Genomic DNA, 20821 nt, shown 5'->3' on the forward strand with positions numbered 1-20821 from the left:
TTTCTTTCTTTCTTTCTTTCTTTCTTTCTTTCTTTCTTTCTTTTCTCTTTCTTTCTTTCTTTCCTCTCTTTCCTCTCTCTTTCTTTCTCTTAATTTTCTAGGCAGGTTCTTCAGGTCCTATACCAAGTCTATATGTCTAGGTCACATATCCTGTCTTGATAATCATCCCAATCCATCATGAAATGTTTATGTCCAAAGCCTATTTTTCACATTCTCATCTGTAGAGTCTATGAATGCTATGGGATGGGGATGTTTTTGGCAATCAGATTAAATTTCTACCACTAGAATTTGGCTAGAAATAGCGAGGAATCTAATGAACATATGTTTCCAAAACTAAGTCTCATCCATCTCACTTTAAAATTTAGACACATCCATCTAACTTGTAGTTTAGAATTGGAAACCACAAAGTACATTTTATATCCATCATAATGTATGCATCCTTTTTATAGGATGTGTTCAAATGCTATAAAAAAGTAATTAATCAGTCCATAATCCCAGTGAGCCTGACATTTCCTGATACTCACCTAGGTTTCTGCTCCAGGATTTTGTCTTTTGATCTAGTTCTGGAGTTGACTGCACTGACTTGCTTTAGAGCATGAGCTGGAGAGAAAGACAGTCAGTGTTTTTATATCCACAATTATAAGCCAACAATAAACAAAATAGAGAGAAGTATAATGGAGGATTACACAAATTGGAGAGGTTTTTAAGTTCTAGATCCATAGGTTTACTGGGAGCCCTAGTATTTTCTTCATTATTTCAGCTTGTCCTAAAATGTTCTGGAATATGATAGTAAAACTGAGATTTCTTATTGAGAAAACCTACAGAGAAATTTTTTTTTTCTCAGAGAAAGGGATGCTAACTCTCTCAGTGTCCCTCTGAGAGGGCTGCTAACTTATTTCAGATCTTCCACAGAAGGCCTAAATATTTCCCAAGAAGAAAACCACTCTAGCCTTTAAAAGAAACATAATTTCATGCAGCCTTTATACAAATGTGATTCTCATGAAGATTAGTAAGAAAACACAATGGCAAATTCCCCAAAGCTGTCATTGTCTTGCAAGTGTTACTAACAGTGATAATAGCATCCTATGTGACAGGCATTGCCCTAAGGGCTTTGTATCTCTTTTAATTTTCAAAACTACCCCTGTGAGAAAGGTACTATAGTTATTATCCTTATTTTAGGGATAAAAAGACTGAGGCACTGAGCTCTTACGCAGGAAACACAAACCAAGGTCATACACCAAGACCTATCAGCTACTGAGGTTCAAATAACCTTAGTGAATTTGATGGTAAATGGGCTAGTGAATTTGATGATAAATACCTCAGTGCTAGACAGATTTTTGTCTTTATTCACAGTCTGACACTTGAACTCTTTGAATTTCAGATTTCTCATCTCTAAACAGAAAGAATTGAATTCGGAGATTTCTAAGGTCTCTTCTATGATTTCTGTGCTTTCTTTTTGCTAGAAGGAATCATCTAGCCCATAATGGAAGAAACTGATTGACCTCAAACATCTCTATGAAACATGGGGATTCCATGGCTCAAAGAATGCAAATTCAGTTTGAAGATGTTTCAGCCTGTCCCTCTAAAGCACAGTCTCATCTTTATAGCCTTTAATAATAATATTTAAATTTATTTATTTTCCATTTATAAACTACTTTTACATGCATTATGTAAACTGAGCTCACAAATGACCTGATAAGAAAATAGGTACATTTAACTATATTTTGCAGGAGAAAAACATAAAACTCAGAAAGGGTAAGTGGCTTGCCTGAAACCCAGAATTGTTTAAGATAGGGCAAGCGAGGAGAGCAAGTATTGGGGAAGAAGCAAGCATCAATAAATGAGAGTGAGCCACTCCCTCTTTCCACTTTCCTCTTTCCATTAAGTCAGTACTAAGTCAATGTACTTGTTCCTACACACTTGATACAATGTTTAAGAGCTTAGTTGTTCTCTGACATGAAACAGCGGTAGCAAGATAGCACGGGATTCAAATTCTGTCACTTACCTTCTGTCTTAATTTGAGCAAGACACCTAATCTCTGTGTCTTGCTTATGAATTGTTTATTTCTGGAGTTTTTCATTTAATATTTTTGGACCACGGTTGACCGCGGGTAGCTGAAACCACAGGAAGCAAAATTGCAGATAAGGGGGAACTAGTGTATAAGTCAGCACAAATTGTGGAATAAACAGTGAACCTATTGTTAGGAATCCTGGAATCTAGTTCTCTCACTGAATAACCATATCAGTGTTCATCAAACAACACAGAAAAAGCATAGAATTTGTAGAAGAGACCTTAGAAATCTCCAAAATGAAGACCATGGCAGCCTCTGGAGTTTTGGAGGAGGATTAAGTAAATGTAAAACTTATGAATATATTGACATCGTTACGATCCACAACGTACAAGCTATCATCAATATAATTAGTTTGTGTAAGAATTAGCCTAACCTAAATCTGTAAATATGTAAAATTTATCTTTAGCTTTGTTATACTTTTCTTCACAAACCCATTTCTCACCTCTGATTTGATTATATTATATAACATTTCCACAAGGCAAGACTCTTAGATTTTTTAGAGCTAGATGTAATCTTAGTGATGCAATATATCCAAACCCAAATTACACTGCAAAGAGTACTTTTTACCATTTACTTTCTAAGCTACCTGTTATTGACTTCAGCAATGAGAGTAAGAATGATAGGAAAGAAAAAGAAATGAGTAATAAGCAGCTGGAGGGGCAGGGGAGAGATAATAATGTACATTGTTCAGTTCCATATCTGCCACTAGGAAAAGCAGAGTGAGCTGAAGCACTGTATTTCACAAACGGGAAGAACCACAAGAATTAAGTCGTTTGATGAAGACTGATGTGGTTATTCAGTGAGAGAACTAGATTCCGGGATTTCTAACAATAAGTCCACTATTTATTCCACAATGTTGTGCTGGGTTATACACTAGCTCCCCCTTACCTGCAATTTTGCTTCCTGCGGTTACAGCTACCCACAGTCAACCGTGGTCCAAAAATATTAACGAAAAACTCCAGAAATAAACAATTCATAAGTTTTAAATGGCTTGCTATTCTGAGTGGCCTGATGTAATATTTCACCGTTCTGCTCTGTCCTGTCTGGGAAGTGCACCATCTCTTCGTCTAGCACATACATGCTGTGTGGATGCTCCCCACGCGTTGGTCACTTGAGAGCTTGGGTTATCCGATCAACTGTCATGGTATTAAAGTGCTTGTGTTCAAGGAACTCTTATTTTTCTTCATGATGGCCCCAAAGTGCATGAGTAGTAATGCTGGCATCTTGGCCTATTTTATTATTAATTATTGTTTTTAATCTCTTCCTGTGCCTAGTTTATAACTTTAACTTTATTATAAGCATATACATAATTTTAAAAAGCATAGTATATACAGAGTTAGGTACTCTCCAAAGTTTCATTCAACCACTGGGGGTCTTGGAAACATCCTTTGTGGATGAGGTGTGCCTACTGCACTCCCATTGTAGTGACACATAAATTAACCAGAATTTTGAAACTGAAGAATTGTGTACCTTTTAAAGGAATTTTTGAACAGACTCAAGATCAAAAAGGGTGAATTATAATAAATAAATGGAAGATCACAGAGTGATCACACCTCTTACATCCTACTCTCTGCCAGGTAATTTCTTTCCCCTAGATCTCAGCAAAAGCGTACTCAAACAGAATCTAATTTCCCTTGATATTTATGCAAATAACAGAAAGAAATTCCTCACAGGGACAGACCTGTACCTAAAATCTGTGGAACCAGAGCAAGAGTGCAATAAAGGCTCACATGTTGCATTTCCAATTATTTAAAAGTCACTGATAGAACTAAAAGACTCAAGTTCTATCACTTTCTCTGACAAATACACCTTCCAAGCCACCTAGAAGGCAAGGATCAGATGAGAATGTCTGGATTCCTGAGACTTCCTCTTGGGGACATGGCAGTCCTTGATGAGTCAGTCTCAGCCAAGGCCTTTGCTCCTCTTCTCCCCCTCCCAAGCTCCACTTTGCACTCTCAGAATTTCTGTACATCTGCAGATACCTCAGCTGACATGTCCAGACTCTGCCCACTCTCCCACCTGTAAGAGCAAACATCCTCAGGCCAAAGAATGATGCAAGCCAGCAGGGCAGTCTGCCCGTGAAAGAACAAACCTGAGGAATGATAGCCCAGGTCCCAGGAGCAAGCTTCCATTATTTGAGCAGAGAATTCTGGGACCTGAGTTCCTAGAATGGTCAAGAAGTGGGAAGTGGGGAAGACACTCCTAGCCAGAGAGCCATGCAGGGAAGGCTAGAGTGGGAACTGACTAAAGAATGAAGTACAGGGCGAGGTTCGGTTGGCCCAGATTTAGGAGGCAGCATTGCAGGGACATCACGCTGGATGTAAGCTATTATTTAATGTAGTGTTTGATATCAAGATCTGTTTTTGTGTTGCTTCCTGCAGTGGCTAAGGAAATCATCCTCTATAGAGCTAACCTTTTACAGATTCTCTCTTGATCTAGCTATCTAGTTTTTTTTTTGTGAGTATAAGTCTTTATGTATTTTTTTATCCAGCATTCAAAAAATCAAAATTCCAGAATATTCATTTTTAATAACATATTCTATTTCTGGCATAAAAATGTTCTCTACTTTCCACCTTTCCGATTGTCATGGAAAAGACAGAAATATTGAGGTAATTAGAAAGAAGTTAAAGTTACATTTTTCTAACTCTGGCAAATTTCTGATTGTGAGTTGGTAACATCTATTAATAGATCTATTAACATCTATCAGCCCAAATTCAAGAATATTACTGCTTTTATTCTGTTACAGTAGAGGGCACCTGTACATAAAAAAGTTATGCAAATACAGAAAAGGTGGGATTTTCTTTCCAAAGTTGGGTATTTAAACAACAGCAAATTCCACAGGTTTCAAAAGACACACAATTTATATTTCGTGGCAAATTAAATATTTAGCTTAAAGCTTACACACTGCTTACTTTTGGAACTATATTTTCTAAAGGCACACAATCTATATTTCATGTGACCTTTAAAATAAATGGCCACACACACAAGAAAGACACTGGCTCATAGCATTCCATAGCACCTTGTTAACTCCTAAGGGGATATACCTTCAGAGTCATCTTTTTAACAAACAGCTACCGAGTGCCTGTAATTTGCCTAGCATGAGGCTACCTAAGTGACAGAGACAGAGAAATGACAGACTCCATTCTTCTTCTAGTCTAGGAGGCACTCCCAGACATCTATTTTCTACACAAGAAGCAAAAATTATTACTTAACCTTTCTGAGAAGGCAAGGAATCATTTCCACAGTTGCTAGACATTAAGAAAAGAGGAAGTTCTTCTTCTGTTAAGGATGCCAGCCACACCTGACAAGCCACCAAATAATTTTGCAAATAGAACATTTGTAATATGAGAAAGGTGGAAAAACAAGGAATTTAAAAAAACAGTAAAAACAGTACTACAAAACTAATGTGTGTTAGCTTAGGTCCCAAAGAGAAACATCAGCAAAATGGACTTTGTTTTTGGATTTAACGGCATCAAAATAATAAATTGTACTGATCTTGTTATAAACCAATTTCACATTTTTAGGACTTTATATCCCAGACAAGTGTCAGGTAAGCTAATGGATACTACTAGTTCATGTAGAAAATAATGAAACATAGCTCTATATTTCTTCTTTTATCTTGAAATTATGAGTTAGCTGGTTTTACAGTTAGTTTGCTGTGCTGCTCTGGAAAGGTATAGGAAAATGATCCAGAAAAGTACGGGAAAAAATATGATGGTCTCTACATGACAAACAACCTACAGCTGTGAAAGGAGATGATGGTACATTACCCAACTTTAGGATAATGCTGGATAGCAAACATTCTTGCATCTTACACATTGGATAAAGATCAAACCACTTCTTTTTTTTTTTTTTTAATGTCCATACATCTTAATTTAATATTCTAGGGCTAGAGTAACAAAAATTGTGAAATAAACCTAAATAAACAGTTAACTCTTAAAACTTGAACAAACATTGATCCCTTTTGCCTTTCCCAATTTCTTTCTTTTGTTTCTCTTCCTCAATGTGCTATATTATACCTAGATGTTTAAAATATTTATTATTTATTTCACATGTATGTTCCCTGTTCTCAATTGAAAAGGAGATATAATGTTTAGAGTTATTATATTCTAGACTTGGACTAGAGTTTATAAGTAATCTAATTTCTTATTTCATAAATGAATAAATAGACCCCAGAGAACCTAACACTTTTCTTAAAAATCATCAATGAGTTTGATTTTTAACTGATGTGTCTCATTGTATTTGCTTCTTTCCTATGGAAAGGAAGGTGTCCTGCCCCTGACTTCAGCAGGATGAATGAAAATTTATAGTATGAAATTACTCAATTAATGAACTTTCAAAATGAGTAGGTATACTGTATCTTAAGTTTATTTTTCATTGTGTCCTTACCTTTTTCTTCTTCACTGATGACTTGGTGCAAATTAGTGAGATTTCTAGTTTTAGACAGCAGCTCCTGGTATGTTCCCATTTGAGCTATTCTGCCCCTTTCCATTACAACAATAAGATCCATTTGTGGCAAAAGTGTGAGATTGTGTGTCACTAAAATACGAGTCTGAAAAACAAAGTGTTTTATCTCAGCAGTTACAAAAAATGGCATTTTCAAAAAAGCTGCAGTAACTTTTTTTTCTTTACTATTTTAGAGTATGATTTTTGGTAGGTGCCAGTTTAAGGCAGCATCTATATATCTTACAAGGAATAATGACATGCTGGTAGATGAGAAAATAGTTTGTAAATGTGATTTTTAACACTTCTGTCCAGGTATTTTTTCATTCATTAGAAATGAATCAATTTAATTGCAAATTCAAAACAATTTCATATATGTCATTCTTGCTTATTTTTAAATATACAGTACCATTACAAAAAAGTGTTTAATCCAAGTTGTAATTCATAGTCTTTATTTTTAAGTCATTCATATTATTTTATACATATACGTACAATAAAGTGTGACATTTTTAATCTTGGGTTTATGTCAATATGTAAAGATGTTTATTTTTACTGAGACATTTATTTTATGATTTTATACATATATTTTTCAGAGTTCTCTATATTAATAATTCCATAAACACGTATTATAAAGAAATGAATGTGATTTTGGAGTCAGACATACTTTAAAAAATCTCTATTGTTCTTAAGTTGAGCAACTTATATCAAGTCATTGTGAGCCCTGAGCTCCTTTATATGTGAAATAGGGATAAATGAACTAATTTACACTGCAAAATATGGCATGTACTTGTAAATACTAATTTTCATCTTCTTGGCCCTTTAAAAAACAGTTGAATCGCTATGATTGCTATGTTCATAATACCAAATTTTACACTTTATATAAGCAATAAAATAATTCTTTTTTTTTTTTTTTTTTTTGAGATGCTGTCTTGCTCTCTCGCCCAGGCTGGAGTGCAGTGGCACAATCTCAGCTCACTGCAAACTCCCCCTCCCAGGTTCAAGCAATTCTCTGCCTCAGCCTCCCAAGTAGCTGGGATTACAGGCACCCACCATTATGCCAAGCTAATTTTTCTATTTTTAGTAGAGACGGGGCTTCACTATCTTAGCCGGGCTGGTCTTGAACTCCTGACCTCTTGATCCACCCGCCTCAGCCTCCCAAAGTGCTGGGATTACAGGCATGGCCACCATGCCTGGCAAATAATTCTATTTGTAATAACAGCAGTGCACCAAAATACCATTTTAAAAATCACTTGAGTCAATTCAACAACAATTCGTTACGACACATAAATCCCCTTAGGATATGGTATTAGATGAAGAGATAACCATCACATAAATTGTCACCAGAGTAAACTTGTAAGTGAAACTTTAACATTTACACATGGAAATTTGTCTGTGAAATTGCAATCTAAGCATCCCATTTTTTCATGTGAAATGTGACTACTTTGCTGAAACAAATAAACAAAATAAATGGAATTTTAGGCACAGTGGTAGGCAGATCCCCTGCCCCACAAGAAAGCAGAAATGAAACTATGTCTACCTTGTTTTTCAAAAGGCCCAAGGACCCTATCACTTTTTCAAAAAGCTGCTTTCCAACGTGAACATCAACAGCAGACAAGGGGTCATCCAGGAGGTAGATGTCGGCTCCACTGTAGACAGCTCTAGCCAGGCTTACTCGATGTTGCTGGCCCCCACTTATATTCACACCCTGAAAATGGAGCAGGAGAAAAACAAGATGAGAGGAAATGCGTATACATCTCAAAGCACGTGCAGTTACATCCAAATGCTCTTTTATAGCATGGATAGATAGCAACCCAAGATGAACGCTCCAACCTTTCTTTATCCACGGCTTTCTAGGCCTAGCACCATCCCATTTCCTAGTATTACTAACTTGCACAAATTAGCAGATATATCCACTTTCTCTTAACTGCTTACTCTCGAAAGAGGATGCTAACAATTAAGAAGAAAAGTATTTCTGAATCTCTAACTCTGAAAAGTCGTGCCTGTGGAATATTAAACAAGACTTTTGGCTGCCAACCATATACTGACATCAGTGATTGTTTTTAAAATGACACATAAGAAATTGAAAATAATAATTAAATTACCAAAGAAGTAATCAACATGTCCTATTTTATCCTGTAGAATGATTAGCACAAGTCTTGTTGGCAAAAGTACAACTCTAAGAAGCAAGAATAGGGAATGTTCATCATGTCCATGTGAGAATTAAAGTTGACATGTACAACCATGTATGAAGAATTATGGAGCCAGGCCCAATTTACTTTAGTTATTTTATATTTAGGGTTTACAGATCTGGTTTAAAAGCTCTCAGCGCAGCACATAACTTAGGCAATGACCTGTAATTATAAAATGCCATTGCCTCTTTGCATTTTTCATCCTTCTCCTACTCAGCAAATATCTTCTGGGTATGACTATATTTTGAATACTACGCTAGTGCTTGGGATTCAAAGATGAGTGAAACAGAGTCTCACGAGGAGGTCACATTTTAGCAAGGGGGATAGGCATTATACACCCTCCTCCCACACACTCGTATACACACACATAAAGGAATGTAATATGTGTGTGTGCATATGCTTATAATAGCACCTAAGTTGTATGTTTGTTGGGAGCAGTCAATAAGATTAGAGTAAAAATTTTAGGAAAAATTCAACACTGAGTATGGATACAATCAATATTAGCTATTATCATGCAGTTACTCTTCTTTCCAATTCATCCCTCTACCTTGTCATCACTTTTTCTGTAATTATGTCATCATCTTGCACAAAAACCTTGGATATCCACAGCTCCCTGTTTTCATCACTCATGAGCAACAGCAAAAACAACAAATTCTTTCGTTTAAATCTAAGATGCTTATATTCTGGCGTTAACTCATCTCTTCACCACTCTCCCAATGTTGCCTTCAGGTGACTGTGGTTTGCCAAGCAGACTAACCTGGTCTTTCCTACTGGGAAGAGGCTATTCACTCTGCTTGGGAGACTACATCCTTCTGTTTTAACTTAAGGGCTACTCACACTGAAATGTCCTCTGAAGGCAACTTCCATTAGGTATCCCAAGTGCAGTGATTCATTCCCTCCCTTCCTGTCTTGCTGCACTTTGTGTATTCATCCCATTGCTAGAATTGGCAATATTTATCTCAGTCTCTCTCACTAGCCTATAAGCCCCTACCTAGTTAATCCTTGTGTTCTCGACATCCGGTGTCTAACACTAGGTGATTAATAAATATTGATAAAGACAACTGATGAACATTATTGGCAGAGGTGCACCAGACTGCAAATCCCTTGAAGGCAGAGTGGTAGATCTCTCACTCACCACTGTGTACCCCATAGCAGAATAAGAGAATATAAAAATTAATAAATGTGGTCAAATGAAGAATGCCAAAAGAAAAGATGAATACAAGTAGGTGAAAAGTCTACAGTAATTGTCTTTATTGTCTCTTAAGCACCTGTAAACAGATTTCCTTTTGAAATATTCAATTGCATGTGTAAAGTTCAAATGCAGATTGGGATAAATTTAATCATAAAAATAAGACATTATAAATGGCAATAGCATTTAATGCCTATATTAAATCTATACTTCTTAGTTTGGATTTGTTTCCCTAAGATTTTTTATAGTTACAAAATATCAGATATTTCATATTTTTAGAGATTGGGTTTATCAGCATCTTGTTCAACAATGTGTTAACAAGTTTGAAGAAGAATTCACATGTCTGCCTTTTAGCTATGGAATCATTTTGCTTGGAGATGGTGAAGATGCAAGAAGAAATCCAAGGGTTGGAAAAAATAAATCTATTTAAAACTATTGAGAAAATACATCTGTAAAGTTATAGATTATAAATGAAGTAATTCTAGTTACAAGGTGAATTCTGGCTCATCCTGGATTTTATATATTTCTACATTCTACAATTTTGTTATGTATTCCTTGTATTAATTTCTATAATGGGCTTATTAGATAACATGAGGGCAGGTGTAAAAATGTCTAACAATGTCATGCTTACTCTTTTCAGAGATTCAAAGCACTCAGTAAGGATTATTTATTCATCTTTAGAGCACACATGAATTGCAGGCAGAGGCTACTTTTGCATTCATATTTAATTAATGTAGATTTTAGCCAGGGGTTGGAGATAATCTCTCGGGGTTCATACTTCGGCTCATGATATATATATATATGTATTTTAAAATCCAAAACACTGAGCAGGGTAATGACTATTTACTAACACAATGAAAATGAAATAGAACAAAGAGAGATGATTGGGGAACAAGTTCCACTTAAGCAGGAATGAGCAAACGTGGAGAAGGCACATTCATAACAGTGCTGTTTTCAGAGCTTCTTTAGAACCTGGACTCGGGTGCCACTGCCGGAGACTGGTGCTCTTTCACTCCTGTTCTAGCCTTGACTTTGCACACCAGAGATACAGGAACAAACAAAAGTATTAGTCACTCTTTAGAAAGTCAACTGCATTGTGCCAGCCACCAAAACAAAAGTTTGATGGTCTAATGAATGGGCTTGTATTCCCCTAAGTGGATACTAACAACAGAATTTCTGACTGATTTTAATCTTTTCCAAACAGTCAATTGTAAATAATTACTTGTCCTTAATACCGCCATCTCTTATATAGGAATTACATAATAATTTTTAAAAATTATAGTTGTATAGCTCTTCAAGACTTCAAGAAAAAGGCCATAAACATTTTATTAGCACAGCTGAATGGGATTATATTTCTTTATGTGATAAATTACAGTTTCCTTACTCTTTCTCCAATCTCAGTTTGATCTCCCTTTGGCAACTGCTCCAAATCTGGAAGGAGAGCACAGGCTTCCAATACTTGCTCATAAAACTCTTTCTTCATGATGGAGCCAAAAAGAATGTTTTCTTGCAAAATGCAATTCTGAATCCAGGCTTGCTGAGAAACATAAGCCACAGAGCCCTAAAAAAGAAAGAGGTTAAAAAAAATTCTTAACTAGAGAAAAGGAGAAGTTGCATGCATCACAGTAAAGGAACATATTTAGTCCATAGTTCTGCCTTCTTTAGCTTTAAAACAGAAATAAAAATTTAATATAGATACATATAATTATATAGATCATGGCACCATATTTTATATGTTTTGCTGGGATTTCCTCCAAATGAGTTACTTTGTGCTTCTTATTTACTTTCACTGTAGCTTCTATCTAAGTTATCTGTCTAAAGTAATATTCTCTGGAAGCAGATGCTGAGTGTGTTAGTTTGCTAGAGTTGCAATAACAACATACCATGGACTGGGTGGCTTAAACAATGGAAATGTATTCTCATAATTCTGGAGGCTAGATGTCTGAAATCGGGTGTTAGCAAGGTTGATTTCTACTGAGGCCACTCTCTTCAGCTTGTTGATGATTGTAATTTTCTTGTGTTTCACATGGTCTCTCTCTCTCCCTGTGTGTGTGTGTGTGTGCGTGTGCGCGTGTGTGTCCTAATTCCTCTTATAAGGACACCAGTGATACTGAATTAGGACCCACCTTAATGAGCTTGTTTTAACTTAACTAGCTCTTTAAAGACCCTGTGTCCAAATACAGTCACATTCTGAGGTACTGGGAGTTAGAACTTCAACATATGAATTTTGGGGGAACACAATTCAGTCTGTAACACTGAATCAGATTTTGGGGTCCAAGTTGTTTGTTTGGGATCAACCCCTGTGGAAGGAAAGGAGGAGAGAAGATTAGGCAGAGGGAGAAGCCACATATGCCAATGTGATGCAGAACCAGGAAAGCTTTGGGCAATCCTCTGGAGAGCCATGGAAGAGAATTGGTCATCACAGCTGTCCCAAGTCAGGCTGAGCAAAAGTGGGACCCTGGGACAGGCCACTATCTGAAGTCCAGGCCAACCTTGAAGGAGATGACTTACTGTTCATAATCCCACAGCTGGGACTTGTAGAAGTCCTAACTAGTAGGAGGATCTAGGTGGCAAATCTCCGTGTATTATACATTAACCACTGCTCCCAAATTTATGTTTTATGATTTTATACCTTGAAATGATTTTTAAATATATGACAGTCTGCTGCATAAAATATCTTCTCAACTCACCCTTCTTTTCTAGAAAAAGAACCCACAGTATCTGCACTAGTGGCCTACCTTTCAATCCACCCCATGGACTCAATTCAAACACTGATTCAGTATTTTAAGTACTCCACACTCTATAACAATACCAGACACTTAAAGTACTTTCTGATATACACACATGTGCAACCATTATTAGCCTTTTGATTTCTACCTACTACTTTAAAGGTCAAAGATTAACTTGTAATTCTTCTTTGTTGCATATGTAAGACACAGAATGGCTTTTGATCAAAAACCATATAATTCTGATCTGACCTGATCTTGAACACAAAAGGAATTGTTCTCATATTGCCTTGTGAAGTGAATAATCTAAACTTTGCTTTGAATTGCATATTAAATCAGCATGTGAGTGGTCGATATTTTGAATACTTGCTATGTATTAAGCAAGTGGAACAGTGCAGAGGATGAAAAACAAAGGAGAAGAGACTGAAGAACATGAGAAAACAGAAACTACAATTTTCACAGAGATGTAAATGTTTGCTTTTATTATTTCCTTTCACATACAAATGAAAACATTTTGTTTCATTCTTAATAATGAAACTATAATAGAAGTTTCGTGAATTCAAAAATGGTCTCCAAATCTCTGATGTTTCTGCCACAGAACACTGAACATTGACTCCTTTTCATGAACGGTGCCTGGTGTGAGCTTTTGATACTGAAAAGAGTAGGGAGTCTATAGAGAAAGTTTAGCGACAATAGGCAGTTTTAGAGTTTGAACATTGTGGATTAAAATATGCCTCAAAAAAGTAATCATCTGAAAAATGGAAAAATAGAAAGTGCACACAAAAGCACTTTGAAAATGCCACTATAATGTTAATTTTACTTCAATAGAGATAATCAGGATGATATAAATTCTGAATAAAAAATATTTAGGGAAATAATTCAGAATGTGATACTTCAAATCCTGCCGTTGATCCAGGCCAAAAGCTTCCTGAAGGCCAATGACCAGTTATAAAAACAGATAATATATTTTTTCTTGGGCATCAGTAATTTAAAATAAACAAAGAATATCCTCTCTGCTTTACCACTAATAATGGCATTATTACAGTTTCTTTCATCGCTATGAACACCTTCTTAATTAACATTCACAGATATTAGAGATAATCCTTAAATCTTATTATGAGAGCCTCAATAGTCATAATAAAGATGATGATCATCATACATATTCATAGAGGGGAGCTAGGCTAGGTCTTTGCACATTATCCTATGCAATTCTCACCCCAGCCTTTTCAGCTTATTACTATTATTAATGAATTAAGTGAAATCTAGAATTGACATCATTTTTGTCTTTATCAATTTATTTTTCAATATAAAATAAAGGGCGACCTCCTTTTGGATTCTTTTTCAAACTCTTTGAAGCAGAATTTGTTGTTTTTTATGCCTCAATTCATTTTTCATATCTGATTTAGACCTTTTTATCATTGATTGTGGTATTTCCTTCACTACACTATGACCTTTGAAAGAAGAGGGGCATATCTTATTCACGTTTACTTCTCTGGCAGAAAGTGCTAGGTACATAGCACGGGCTCAGTAATTGCTTAGTGAAAATAGCCGCAAAAACTAAATAAAAATGAAATTAATATGACACTTATTATGTTTGTAATATACACCCAAGTAAAAGGTACAGCTATCCTGAACTGCAGAGAAGTGGCTAATTGCAATTGCTACAAATGGCATAGTGCTACAAAGATAGTATACTTAAGGTTTAAAAACAATGGTGTTCATTAAGTGCAATCTTATCAGAAAAAGTCACAGGAATCATATTTGGCCCTAGACTAGGTAACAGTCATGCTGAAATAAAAAAGAATAACAAAAAATAGTCACCAAAGGACTGGAATCAGGAAAGATATAAAGGTAGAAAGAAATATGTGAGGAAAAATAAAAGGAGTTAGAGTTGATTTTCCCAGAGAGGAAAGAAAAAATAAGACAGTGAAGAGATGCTGATCTCAGATACATAGAGCTTGTTCATCTTGTCACAGGCAAGAAGGAAAGATTGGGCTACTTAGTGTTTTACCTAAGAGTTGATTACATCTAAGGAAAAGTTCATTGGGTAGTCTACTGTTTCAAAAAGAGAGAGCTGATTAAGAACTTGTTCAATTCTTATTGACCTTTAAGAATAGAACAATTAATCAAGAGTAGATCTCTTTATGGTCCTAATGCTGAATCTTAAATGTAAGTTATTAATAACTGTATTTTTCTGAAGTTTCTTTTTGGTCAAAGATCCTATCTGAGAGTGGCTACAAGACTTCTTACAAATGAAATGGCTGTAATTACTTAGGGAACTTGCTGAATAATAAATAGAAACCTAATCAAATTACAATATAAATCACATTCATTTCTCTATAATTGGTTGCAATTCAGTTAATATCATCAAACAATTACCATAAGCATTTATAAATGATTTGCTGAAGTATTTGGAGAACAGAATTCTGTTATTAATCCACCTATAGTTAATCAATTTCTATGGAAATTGAAATGTTTGTTATAAACTGGAAATGCCCATTAAATGCTTGCATCTTCAATTCAGCTTGATAAATTCTTATTGACACTAATGACAAGTTGGCTATAGCTTGTGACATTAGAAGATGTTGAAAGAATGTATTTTTTATTTTACCTTTCTTTGGACTACTCCGGTAAGTTTCTCCATTTCCCCCAGAATGGCAGAAAGCATGGATGATTTTCCAGACCCAACTTGCCCTACAACAGCCACTAAAGCTCCTTCTGGGATCTTTATGTTCAAGCTGCATGAGAAGAAAGGGAGACAATAGAGGAGATTCTTTTTATGGTTGTTTTAAAAATCTATTCCTAGATAAGTCACTGTGTGCAGCACTTAGCATGATCCCTGAAATCGTCGCTTTTCACCTTTTTCTACAAACACCTACCCTTCCAAAATGCAAACAAATGAACAATAAAGTGCTGCAGATAGAAGAAATAATAGAAAAAAAGACAGCACACCAACATGGCACAAGTATACATATGTAACAAACCTGCACGTTATGCACAGGTACCCTAGAACTTAAAGTATAATAAAAATAAATAAATAAATAAATAAAAAGAAGAAAGGACAGCAAGATCACCATGAAAATGAAAGGCGAAGTGAGAGGTTAAAAGTCTTATTAATTTCAGTATATTAATCTTATTAAAAACCTCTAAGAAATAAAAATACAGAGCATTTTAGAACCCAATATTAACATTAAAAAAAATTCTCCAAACCACGACTTACTCTTTTAGAACTGGCATTCCTGTTTTATCCCAGGAGAAAGAAGCATCTGTAAACCCAATAGCATGATCTAAGGAAGAAAAAAATATACAGTGATGCATTTTAGAACCAATTACCTTCAACCCAGAAGTCAAATAAGTAATGAATGCAAAGAGGAAGTGCTGACCTCCTATAGAGTTTGTTTCAATATTTTGAGGAAGAAGCTCCTCAGTGTTGAGAAAGTCTTCCAAACGCCCCAGGGATATCTTTGTCTATCAAAATAAGCACAGATGGAATTTATCTGGGGTTCAAGTAGAACTTAAACTAAAAAATGTTTATTGTGTTTTACAGCCTGAGTAGAATTTTTATTCAGATTAAAGATATTGAGATAAATATATCAAGCATAGTTTGATTGATTTAATGCTATAAATACATTCATTCCTAAAGACGAAGGGCAGTTTCAAGAATCAAAGATCAAAACTAATGTCATCTATGCTGAAAGGTATGAGAAAAAGAAATGAAAATCCTATTTATTATTCTAGAAAAGCTGTAAAAACTCTTAATAATTACAGAAAGATTGATTTTTTCCCAACTTCTTTGAGGTATAATTGAGAAAAATTATACATATTTAAGGTATACGACATGATTTTTATACACATGCACATTTTGAAATGATTACCACAATCCAGCTAATTAGATTATGTATCGCCTCCTGTAGACACCATTATTTTCCTGTGTATATGAATACCTGCCATCTACTGTCTTAGCAATTTTCAAGTATACAATACACTATCATTAACCATAGTCATCATGCTGTACGTTAGGTCTCCAGAACATATTCATCTTATAACTGGAAGTTTGTAATCTTTGATCGACATCTCATTCACCCCACCCCACCCCAATGTCACCCTTGAGCCCTAATAAGCATTTTTCTTCACTCTGCTTCCATAAGTTAGACTTTTTTAGATTTCACATATAAGTGAGATAATAGAGTATTTGTCTCTTTGTGCCTAGTTTATTTCACTTAGTATAATATTCTGCCATGTTGAATACTCTTATATTGTTTGTATATTTTTTTAATCAATTTTTCTGCCGATAGCCACTTAGGTTGTTTCTATATCTTGGCTCCTGATAATGCTGTAATGAACATGGTAGTGCATATATCTTTTCAACATAATAATTTTATTTCCCTTGGATATTTTCCCATAAGTGGGATTTCTATCTCATATGGTAGTTCTATTTTGAATTTTTTGAGGAACTTCCATACTGTTTTCCACAATGGATGTACCAATTTATGTTCCTACCAACAATATACAAGGGTTCCCTTCTCTTGACATCCGTGCCAACACTTGTTATTCTTTGACTTTTTGATAATAGCCACCCTAAGAGGTGTGAGGTAATGTTTCCTTGTGACATAGAAAAATAAGGTTTTAAAAGCAACTTTAAGATTGGTGAGTGAATTCTACTACTGATGATAAACAAAACTATAATGTTGACAATAATAATGCTCAATTATAGTAAAATAGGAAATTGTAATGTAGTAAAATAGCTATAGAATGTTTAGCTACATTAGGAGAAATAAAATTACATTGTTTTCTGAAAACTGACTTACATAAAATTTCTAGTACATTTTTATTTACTTCGTGTTAGGGGACTTGTATCGTTAACACATAAGATGTAACTGGGCTGTGGTTTTGTTTACCAAGTGTGTCAAATCAGAATATACAGCTAGCTTTTTCTGTTTTTCCATTTTGGAAAAATGGTCTCCTTAAATGAAGGTAGCACAGTACTGCTAGCAATTGGAAAAGGCTTTGATATCGGACCTTTAGCTAGATTCTAATTGCAAAACTAGAACAAAACTGTTACTCTAAGAATTGACATTTTCTTTATGAGAAGCGTGCTATGAAATCAAATGCTAAAAGCATCACATCAGCGGTTCTTCTATGCCCTCTGTTGGTTATTTTAAGAAAAATAACATGAAAAAGATGTGATGTAACAAAAATGACTTAATTGGTTTTTACTATTCAATTATGTTACTCCTATTCAAGTAATATTTTTTAAAGAGTAAAGTTCTTAAATTAAAGGATGATTCCAATATGCAAATATTGTTTATGAAACTTTGTTTATGAATCCAAACTTGAGGAAAATAATTGAATGGAGGATGGCCAAACCTGATACCCAAAAAATGTAACCATAAATCTCAGGGCAAAAGAATCAAGGAACTTTTCTGGGTTTCCTGTGGCTTTAGCATCCATCTACTCTTTGTATCTAGTATCTAAACAGCCTCCAGGAACTGCAGATTACAACTAAAAGCAGGCAGACCCAAACATCTCACACATGGCTTGTTGGCTGACTGATATTATCAATGTGCTTTTCTCCCTGCTTATTCATTCAGTATAGATGAAATGCTGCTGAACCCTGGGAAAACATTCTATTCAGTTTCATACAAAGCACCTAATTATAACTTTTCCATTGGAAACAGGAAATGAATCCTGTGATGGTAACATTGGCTTTAAAAATGCTAAGTAGAGAACCTAACACTTAACAAGAAAATAAAATATCATATTGAAGTATTTAAAAGTCACTTTGATGGAAAAAAAGCACAAGCAAGCAAGACATGATTCCTTTTTATTCTATAATGTTCTCTATTACTCATTAATTCAGGAAAACTAATTTTGAATGCAGTGTTAAACAACCACATAAAGTGAAATAAAATAAAATTAAAAAGACAAAGAAATAAAATGTCCCAAACCATAGATTCCTGTAAAGGAATAACTCCCAGTTTAAGGTATTCTGTATGTACCTGGACCACAGTTGAGATCACAGTTGGTAACTCAAACAGAGGAATCCTTAAAATATTAAACAAAGACATTGATGTGAACACTTTAGTGGCTGTTAAAATGTTTTCTTCATCCAGTAAGAAATAGACACACAAGGTTGCCAGGGACACCTAAAAAATAGAGCTGTGTTACTTTCTTCAAATTTCTACGATAACAACATTATTAGTTACAGTCCCCAAAATTAGAAAATAAAATCTAAATAATTTTGTTTCCAGCGTTTTTCTTTTAAGATGTTATACACTTACCACAGTTATTATTACCATTTATATTGTAAACCAGTTCATCTTTTCTTTAAAATTCAGAAGTTTTATGTAAACTTATTTTCCAGTTGCATACATTCTGACATATATATAATAATTATTCTTTCTTTGTGTCATAAGATTAACTGAGGAAGGTATGAATAAATCATGTTTAAGATTTACATTTGTTCTTATAAGTTTCATTTAGAAAAGGCAAAAAAAATTCATTCATGCATGAGAATGGACTTAACTATCATATATATAGTCCTGGCTTAAGCAAATATATCTTGGATGGTTTTACCAAAGCATTCCAAATGTAAATATTGCATTTACTTCCATAATACTCACCTTTGTTGAAATTTTAAAACATAAATTATCAACATAGAGTGATAACTTTGATTCAAATTGATGCTCCGGTTACCTGTGGCTTGCTTTTCCTTTGGCTTTTGCCCATGGCTTCATAGTCCAAGGCAATTTATACACTAGTTAAAATAGCATGGGATTCCCAATGTTTACATGGTGTAATAGAAAGAAAATAATGTCACTTCATGTCAATTCGCCTCTAAATACTAATTTTGTAACTTTGAGGATGTTTCCAACTACTCTGGACTTCCATTTTGTCTTGTGAAACGAGAAAAATAATGCCTTATTATTGCGAGGTTGAGAAAAAGGCAATGTATGTAACTTTCCTGACATTCAGTAACAACTCAGCAAATGTTGCTTCTCTTCTCACCTCCATATAACCTGCCCTTTGAGTCTGCTTAAAAGGAATCAGTCATACATATCAAGCTCTAAAACTGGAATGAAATTCTGAAATGTAGATTATATTTTTAAGAGATATAGGCATATATGAAATCTCTGAGAAATTTACAGAGAAGTAAATCTTATTATATCTAAAAAATACAGATCAATGAAAACACATACAGTATTTTCCCTTTCTTTGTAACTTTTGTTCTCTAATCCACAGAAGTTAATGAATGTATTTCTTTACAATTTTAATTCAGACACATAATATTTAACTTTATACATCTTAATTCCAAGTAATTTGGAGGTAAATCTGTAAATCAGATTTGAAAATAAAAACAGGAAATATGACATACACTTACCAAGAATGGAATGCAAGTTAATGTCAGCATGGAAAATACAGTAAGATACCTGGCCGATTTTTGAAATTCCAATTCCTGATCTCGAATTTTGATAATCTTATTTTTATAAGAGGGTTCCCATGCATAAAGTTTGAGGATCTGTAAATGAGTCACAATAATTATCTGACAATCTGTATCATAGAAGAAAAAAATGCACACATACAAATAACACACACACACAAAATTGTGAAGATAAAAAATGATGATACAACCATGAAGAAAATTGCATTGCTTCCACTTTGACTGAATCAGAATATTTTCTTAAATTGTGGTATTTTGGGGGTGGAGCAGAGCAGAAGGAGGGAATGACCACCCAGACCTATGTCCCCACCACCCCCAGTAACTTATTTCTGAGCCAGACTCTGGCAACATCCCAGCTGTAAGGCACGAACTCCATAGAACTCCATAGACAGCTTCCGTCTAGCTCAGTTCTGTCACTCTTCCTGCTGATCTAACTCTCACTTCTGTCTATTACCTTTTTCTTTATAGCTAAACTCTTCTCCCTGCCATTTCAGTTTCTCCACGACAGATGTTTTGGGACTTCAAGCCATTCTCTGAAAGCTGATTAGCGTTTTGAGATTGTAAACTATTTTCTGAGACAGAAAATGTGGGGAAATAGGATCCTACACTGGCTTATTGCATTAAACTTTAGAGTGAATTGACTTACATTCAAATTCCAGCTCTATACGATGCTTAATTTTTTTTTTTTTTTTTTTTTTGAGACGGAGTCTCGCTCTCTGTCCCCGAGGCTGGCTTTCTGGGAGAGAGAAAGAGGGACTTGAT

The 20821-nt window shown here is 34.9% G+C and overlaps 1 protein-coding gene across 1 annotated transcript in view; it reads right to left on the reverse strand.

Moving 5' to 3' along the window:
• Positions 1 to 20821, reverse strand: part of LOC105519904 (multidrug resistance-associated protein 1-like) — a 97118-nt gene that overhangs the window by 45620 nt on the left and 30677 nt on the right. The window contains exons 8-16 of the mRNA XM_011953440.1: positions 20000 to 20137; positions 18618 to 18764; positions 16002 to 16086; positions 15839 to 15905; positions 15230 to 15356; positions 11277 to 11453; positions 8052 to 8219; positions 6461 to 6623; positions 525 to 600 (exon numbers count right to left, since the gene is read on the reverse strand). Coding sequence (XP_011808830.1) covers positions 525 to 600; positions 6461 to 6623; positions 8052 to 8219; positions 11277 to 11453; positions 15230 to 15356; positions 15839 to 15905; positions 16002 to 16086; positions 18618 to 18764; positions 20000 to 20137 — 1148 coding nt within the window. The remainder of the gene's footprint in view (positions 1 to 524; positions 601 to 6460; positions 6624 to 8051; positions 8220 to 11276; positions 11454 to 15229; positions 15357 to 15838; positions 15906 to 16001; positions 16087 to 18617; positions 18765 to 19999; positions 20138 to 20821) is intronic.

This window comes from Colobus angolensis, unplaced genomic scaffold (assembly GCF_000951035.1).
Source record: "Colobus angolensis palliatus isolate OR3802 unplaced genomic scaffold, Cang.pa_1.0 Scaffold360, whole genome shotgun sequence".
Classification (NCBI taxonomy): Eukaryota; Metazoa; Chordata; class Mammalia; order Primates; family Cercopithecidae; genus Colobus; species Colobus angolensis.